General features: G+C 39.1%; 1 protein-coding gene across 4 annotated transcripts in view; it reads left to right on the top strand.

The window, feature by feature from the left end:
- The first annotated feature begins 1,099 nt into the window (after positions 1–1,099).
- Positions 1,100–8,144, top strand: part of NEMF (nuclear export mediator factor) — a 51,580-nt gene continuing 44,535 nt past the window's right edge. For all 4 annotated transcript variants that reach the window (XM_019662371.1, XM_019662369.1, XM_019662370.1 and 1 more), the window contains exons 1-4: positions 1,100–1,230; positions 2,088–2,156; positions 2,296–2,398; positions 5,365–5,490. In XM_019662371.1, coding sequence (XP_019517916.1) covers positions 1,172–1,230; positions 2,088–2,156; positions 2,296–2,398; positions 5,365–5,490 — 357 coding nt within the window. In that variant the 5' untranslated portion in view covers positions 1,100–1,171. The remainder of the gene's footprint in view (positions 1,231–2,087; positions 2,157–2,295; positions 2,399–5,364; positions 5,491–8,144) is intronic.

Genomic DNA, 8,144 nt, shown 5'->3' with positions numbered 1-8,144 from the left:
GCTGCGTCTGCTAGTGGGAATATTCGTTGCTACCACTTCCAGCACGTAGGCTCGACAATCCTCCCATGTTCGGCTTTGTTGCTGGGCGCGGTGGCGCGCGCCTGTAGTCCTAGCTACTCGGGAGGCTGAGGCTGGAGGATCGCTTGAGTCCAGGAGTTCTGGGCTGTAGTGCGCTATGCCGATCGGGTGTCCGCACTAAGTTCGGCATCAATATGGTGACCCCCCGGGAGCGGGGGTCCACCAGGTTGCCTAAGGAGGGGTGAACCGGCCCAGGTCGGAAACGGAGCAGGTCAAAGCTCCCGTGCTGATCAGTAGTGGGATCGCGCCTGTGAATAGCCACTGCACTCCAGCCTGGGCAACATAGCGAGACTCCCTCACTTTTGAGTTTTGACAAAAGGTGCCCTATTTACATTCTTGCACGTTCTTTCCCTTCGCTATGAATCCCTCATGGTGGGACAATCTTGTCTTATTTTTATTTTTGTCTTACTTCATTATCTAGAGAAACACTTGAATATTCAGACTGCCAAGCGTTTACAGAGCCCCTGTTGCTTCCCAGGTACTGCGGTGAGCCAAGAAGATACCAAGATCGAGAATCCCACAATACTCGACAGAACGCTCCTTCGTAGAGCAAGACCCATCAAAATAGGAACTCCTTTTTGGAGACTAGTTCGCCTTGATTGTTGAGGATAATTACAGGGTGAGTGATACAGTTCCGCTTCTTACCTTTCAAAATTCTACACGTGGTAGTAACCGAATGGAAGGGGATCTTTGCTCTTAAACGCAGGACCCTACGGCCCATCTGGGTAAATCTTCAAGGTTCGTTCCTCGAAAATTGTTACGACCAGCAGGGGTCACTAGGGAGGCCGGCGTGAGTCCGAAATGCAAGAGAGCAAGGTAACCGCACTAGTCCGTAAGCTTTCCAGGAAGGAATACAGTTTCAAGAGAATAGTTTGGATCTATTTCGAATTGTTTCGGTACTACGAAAAACGAGCTGACGGCGATTTAACAACCAAATTCTTCCGGAAAGTGACGGAAACACGTTCGCTCCAAGGAATATTGGGTCTTGTGCGCAGCCGTAGATTTTCCACCAAGTGCGCCTGCGCAGAAGCCTCTCGGCATAGAGTCAGGCAGTCCGTGGTGAAAACTGCGGTAGCGACACTCAAATCTCGCCATGAAGACCCGGTTTAGCACCATTGACATCCGCGCCGTACTCTCGGAGCTGAATGCCAGGTACTGTACCACAGGTGACCAAGCTCATGCGGGGAATGCAGGAGACAGAGGCCCAGGCTCCACGGTCTAAAATAAGACCAGCCCGATGTTTCCCTATACTCTCACCTGTGCCATTCTTCTGTGGACCTGGCTAGGCCTGGGTGGGCGATCGCGTGACATCGTTCCGTGGCCCGCCGGATACCTGGGGGATCCCAGCGGCTGCGTGCCCCACCCCCCTGCTCTTGCGGGGCTCCTGGTCTCGCCAGGTCTACGGTCCGGCTGTGGCGGGACTCGCGCTTTCTCGGCCTGAGTCGCCTGGTTTGGCCGCAGACGTTTAGTAAAACGCGAGTTGCCAGGTGGACGCCAAGACGCCAGAATAGTCATTTGCTCTTCTAGAGATTTCCAGACAGGAGGCCTGGTTACTTTGACAGTCTCCCTCGCCCCAAAGAAAGGGTGCATCGCCGTTTTAGCTGGACGTAACAGATTTGGCCTGAGATCGGGATTCTAGTCCGCTTTTTTATTACTTAGTTGTGTGCACGTTGTCTTATTTCCCATGGCCTTGTTTACCTTTTTTTTTTCTTTTGTAATAAATTAAGTGGATTAGATTGTATTTTCTAAAAAACATTGGGTCATTTCAAAGTCGCTAGGTATTGTATGGTCTTCCCAGAGCTGATAAACTACTTTTGTTCTTAGTTACACTTAAGTTTTGGGCTGAATGCCCCATGGCCTTCAGACTCTGCTCCCTGGCTCACTCCATTTCTTAAGTGTCGGAAAATCCCCTTTCGCAGGCTCTGCTTTCACCGACAGATTTAAATTGTGTGAAGTTTTATGTTTCAAATAGTAATATGATTTGTTACATGTTTCCTTTCTCTTTGCAGCTTGCTAGGAATGAGAGTAAACAATGTTTATGATGTGGATAATAAGACATATCTTATTCGTCTTCAAAAGTAAGAGCATTTTACAGCTTGTTTTATCTTTGGTAATTAAATATTAGATGATCAGTTTCTTTTTACCTGCACTTAGTCTGTTTCACTGGGTTAGCTTGGCAAATGCCTTAAAGAAAAAATTGACTTTTTTCTTCTACAGACCAGACTTTAAAGCTACACTTTTACTTGAATCTGGCATACGAATTCACACGACAGAATTTGAGTGGCCTAAGAATATGATGCCGTCTAGTTTTGCCATGAAGGTAAATATTAAGTTATACTTGAAACTAAATTTTAAGGCCCTACGATTGGTCACTCACAACTGAAGTTTTAAACTGTTTGGTTTTCCTTCACTGTTTTAAATAATGTAGAGAAATTATCATAGAGTAGTTGATAGATACCGAGATGAATAAAGTAGATGTTTATTGACTTCTCCCTATTACCTTTCACACCCTATTGTGCTCTAAATCTTTCTGTTCCCATAGTCAGTATTCTAGTTCAGGCTTTTATAACGTTCAATCTTATAGCCCCTTAACTGTAGTCAACTTCTCACTATTAAAACAATTCTGTATTAGATTAACCTTAATTTTTCTAAAGCATCATTTTCATTAATTATCTCAACATTTTACGATCCCCTAATTTCTGAATATCCTATATCCTAGCTTCCTTGGCTTTCTATGATCTCCCTAACCCCCCAACCCTTTTTCCTAATCTTAGCTTCTGCAGCTCACTTTTGAGCTACCAATCTGTATTTTCTTGGAATGCTCAACGACATTAGTATGTTACCAATCATTGTATCTTTTTACCTCAATCTTTGCTTTTGTTTTTGCTATTAAAAGTGAGAATCTGTGTTTGTGGACATGTTACCCATTTGCTTATTGACATTTAACAGATGTACTGGAAGTTCATGTGGCACAGAGGAAAGATGTTAGAGTCAGATATACTGAACTTTGAATTAATAGTTTTGGCACAAAATAATTTTATAACCTGGAAAAGTTATTTAACCTCTTGAAACTTAGTTTCTTTAAATGTAAAATGTGGCTAATATCTCCCTCATGGAGTTATTGGTGAGGATTAATTGAAGTAACATGTAAAGCACCTAACACAATGCCTGACACATATTAGGAATCCATATGTATTAATTTCCTTCTTCCTCTCCTCCTCACTTTCCTTCAGAAATATATTTGTTTTGGCATTGTGTTATTTCATTAGAGGCTTTACAGAGAAGAGCCTTATCCCCAGCAACTTAGAATCTGTTTTGGATTACAAGTTAGGTAAGTGCTTCCCAAATCACAAGGGCTGTCACAAAATTATCAGATTCTTAAAGGTTTTATTTACTTAATAATAACCCAGAAGGGTTCTTTTGGGGATTGTTCTTAATAGTAATTAATGACACTTTATATTTTCATAACACTTTTCAAAGTAGATGGGTAATGCATATTTTAAGTTGTTTAAAAACTCAGTGGATATGAAGAACAAATATTATTTCAGTTTTACAGATCATGTAACAGGCAATAAGATAGTGGGTTGTCTAAAAAGTCATGACGTATTTTTTCTGTTTTTAATTGCAAAAATGTGTCATGACTTTTCCAACAACCCAATAGATGATACTGGGATTGTGTAAACATCTCCTAATTAGGCTACACCAATAGAAAATCAAACACTCCTAAAAAACTTAGAATTTTATGAATTAGGTGTACATGTCAATCCAAACAGGTAGAAATATTCTGTCCAGTGGAGCAGACAGTGTTAAGCACTTTATAAATAAAAGAGCTGTTACTGTTGTAAGGCACCAACAGTCATATCCAATATAAGGTAAATCACAGTGTTTGTTTCTAGTTCTCACATCTGAGGATGCTAACTATAGCTTTGTGGCACTGACAGAAGGTAGTTTTCACCAAACTGCTAATAGGGAAATAAAAAAACAAGCTTTCATACGCATTATATGTCCATCCCATTACCGATGATAAATTATCTTCCTTTTCTCACCATTCCATGGTGCAGACTTCTGTGCCTATCACGGGTGCTTTTATTTTTATTTTAGCTTTACTTTTCCTGAATAAAAAGATTACTGGGGGACTCTGGAAGGCTTGGCTGTGATTTTCCCCTGGGGATTTAAAGATAGCCCTATATGTAGGTCACTGTTTAAATAAAATCCATACTGGTTACCTTAAATCAGAACTATTGAATTAGGAGGTAGAGATTTTTTATTCTATGAAGCTTGGAAAGTCTTTATATCTGCCTGAATATGTAAGTACATAAAATGAGAATTTTAGTCAATTTGAACTATCAGGTCTGGAGAAGAACTGTTCTTAGTTATGAAAGAGTTGGCATTAATTTTAAGAATGATTGTATATTTCTTTTTTTTAAGGTGGTTTTAGATTAACTTTTACAAAATTTGTGTTAAATTTGAGTTGAAGTAAAGAAAGCATTCTTACTGTTCTTCACTAAGGGGTCTGTCAAATTCAAAAATTGGAAACAATTGTAAGATATCTTTCAGGGGCTACAGAGTAGTCTGTTTCTGTTCCATGTCATACTTAAATATTTGTATTAAAGGATGGTACAACTAATCTAAAACAAAAAGTACTTACCAAGTAATTTGTATTCAGGTTTAACATGCTAATTTTATCTTAATTGCTAATCAGAACAAGAACTTTATGATTAGGGATATGAGGAATGGGATTCAATAAAGAACAGGAGTTATTACATTTGGATTTGAGTTAAGTTGATCAAAAGCTTGGAGAGGACTAATTTATAGAATACCAATAAGCTCATGGTTCAGAATTTGTATTTGAAATGGAAGATTAGTGGAAACCGTTAATCAATTTTGAACACAAGCACATGAAAGGAAATTTAGGATACTTAAAAGATTGTAGTAGAAACAGATGTAATGAAAAAAGATTACCACTTTGAGTGAGGTCATCTCATCAGGTCAAGAACAAGTGATTAGCAGTGGTATAAAGCAACAAAGTAAATTCCTCGATAGGTCTATCCTTGTCTACTTAGAATTGAAGGTAAAATACTGCTTCAGAGTTAACAGAGTTGTCTGAAACAAAGTATTTTTCCTCTGATTATCTGTAAGCTTTTATGACCATACCATTTTATCTACTACTTCTAAAATATTATTCCTGATGGTAATAAAAAGAAGAAACTTATATATAAACCAGTATGAAATGATTAGGAATTCGCTTTTACCATTTAAATGCCTTTTTCTTCTGTTTCTTGCTAGTGCCGAAAACATTTGAAGAGTCGGAGATTAGTCAGTGCAAAACAGCTTGGTGTGGATAGAATTGTAGATTTTCAATTTGGAAGTGATGAAGCTGCTTATCACTTAATCATTGAGCTCTATGATAGGGTAAGTTAAATTTGGGGGATGGAATAAAGGAGAATTCACCATTGTATTGTTAATTATTCATGTAATAGTGGAATGTTTTTTTCTGTTAGACTATTAATACACTAGGATAATAATCAAGTGCCAAACAAGTAAAACATGATTTTTCAGTAATAACCTTCATGTTATGTGGATATGTGGATATTTATGTGGATATTTAGGCAGACCTCAGTCATTTAAAATAGCATTATGAATGTAGGAGATGAAGATCTGAGAATTGAAGGAATTATCTGGTAATTTACATTTCAGAACTAGTGTGATGCAACTAAAAAAGTCAGACAGTTGTGTCATAAGCAAGATAGCAGTTGAGACTCAAAAACGTTCCATGTCTTGATAGTCTCATTAGTCGTACGAGGAAGGCTACTGATGTCCTCACGATTTTTGCTTCTTGCCTCTTACTCCTCCCATTGGTCACCACATTCTATCTTGGAAATGTTTCATGAGCTACTTACAGCAACATAAATTCCATATGCATCACACATTCAAATATATAAAAGCGGGTTTTAAAATGCAGAAAGAGGGCCGGCCGAGTGGCGCGATGGTTAAGAACTCGCTTGGGATGCCAGAGGGCCCCGGTTCGGATCCCACATATGAGGGCCAGTGACACTGCCCTCCACAGCTAAGATGCTGAACAACAGCTCAACCTGGAGCTGGGCTGCCATGAGTCGCCGGCGACGGCGTGGGCTGCAGTCCCTGTGGCAGTGGATTGCCATGGGCTACCGTGTGTGGCCAGCAGCCAGCGTGAGCGGCCAGCAGCCGCAGTGAGCGGCCATCCAGAAGCCAGCGACTGATCTGCCTCCCCAGAGAAGAGCGCAATGATGGTGCCAACTTGGGCCAGTGAAGCAACGTCCTCCACAACTAGACTGAAGAACAAAAGACAGCAACTTGTCTGTTCCCCTTCCCCCAATTCCCCAGCACTGTTCCCATCCCCCCAATTCCCCAATAAAAATCTTAAAAAAAAAAAGACAAAAGCTTAATGGCAATGTAGTGTCTCCCCCAAATCTAAAAAAAATAAAATGCAGAAAGAGAAAGAAACAAGTGGCCGGATAACTGACCACAGGGCCACTTGTCAAAATCAATCAAGGTCTCTAAAACAGGATCCTCAGTGGGGGGAGCGGGCCTGGCTTTTTAGTCTAATTGCTCATGAAAGAAGGATAGTCAACAGCTACTACTTTGTTAACACACAAATAAAGACTAAGAATACTATTTCATTAGGACAGAAATTACTGAGAAGTGCGTTAGAAGTGATATGGTACAAGGAAAATGGCATGTATGTTGAGAAATCTAGGTACAATTTTTATGGTGTTTTGTTTTTTATTCTTGTGATTCAGAAAACTGGAAATGGCATGTGATCAAGTGAGTATGTTGTAGGGCTTTCCACCTGGCCAGAGAATTGTATCATAACCACTCCCTTCTGCACCCCCCAAAACTAACATTTTGTAGAGCTAGCAAACCGGCCATCTTTTAAGAATAATTATGCATAAAGCCCTTCTTAGAAATATATATGTTCATGGCAGGGTAGAGTTGCAGTATTAATAGAGGCTGCTATTAATTCAGAGGCCCACACTCCAGCAAGCTTTCTCTGTATGTAAATGCCTAGAGGAACAACATGCATAATTCCACAGCTTTGCCCAACTTTGAATGAATCTGTGTTCTTAAATGCCGTACATATGTTAGCAAGGAACCAAAGAAGTCATGTTCTCATGGCTGTTTAGCAGATCTGCTGCATAGAAGGAATCAGAAAAGGTTTCAGGAAGTTGATATTAATATCATTCAGCCAAATCATGATGATTTACAAAAAAAAATTACAAAGTGAAGCCATGGAAGTACTAGGTGAAAATATGGATTAAGGTTGATGAACTTGGGATGAAAAGGACTTCTAAGCCTAACAGTGAAAACAAATACTGATAGATAAGACTACTTAATTTTAAAACTACATAAGGCAGAAAACACTGTGAACTGTATTGAAAAATGAAAAACGGGGGGAAAAAATTTAACTTGTAAATAAGATGTGCATAACTCTAAGATGCAATTTTCACAAAGCACTTAAGTGCAAAAATGGGCAAAGTACTTGACTAGACAATTCAAAAAAGAATATACATATGACTTATAAAAGCATGAATACATGTCTGAATTCATGAATACTGAAAAATAAAAACAATAAGGTATTTTTCTCCCTTTCTTCCTTTTCTTAATCAATCTATAAACAACTAGAAAGCTTGACAATAACCAGTACTAGCAAGAATGTAGAGGAACAAGGGCAGATTAGAACATTATTTTCAGAAGATTATTTGACAGCACATAACACGATTTTTTTAAAGTTTATGTGCGTAAACTTTGACCTAGGAATTCCATTTCCAGTAATTTATCATAAGCAAATGAGACAAATGCCCAGGGAGGAGAATACCAAGGACATTCATCACAGTGTTTATAATATTTAAAGCTTGAAAAGAACCTAAATGTCTTTGAATAAGAGCTTGCTTAAATATTTAAGGGAAACCCAAATAATGGAATACTATGCAATTTAAAAAAATTATGTTGAGGTAAGTTTGTTTTTCTTTCTTATGAATGTTTTTACAACGTGTTTGTAATAATTTAAAGCTTTTATTAGAGGTATG

The sequence above is a fragment of the Hipposideros armiger genome, unplaced genomic scaffold, assembly GCF_001890085.2.
Source record: "Hipposideros armiger isolate ML-2016 unplaced genomic scaffold, ASM189008v1 scaffold_373, whole genome shotgun sequence".
NCBI lineage: Eukaryota > Metazoa > Chordata > Mammalia > Chiroptera > Hipposideridae > Hipposideros > Hipposideros armiger.
The sequence above is the reverse complement of the archived record's forward strand: the minus strand, read 5'-3'. Positions and strand labels throughout refer to the sequence as shown.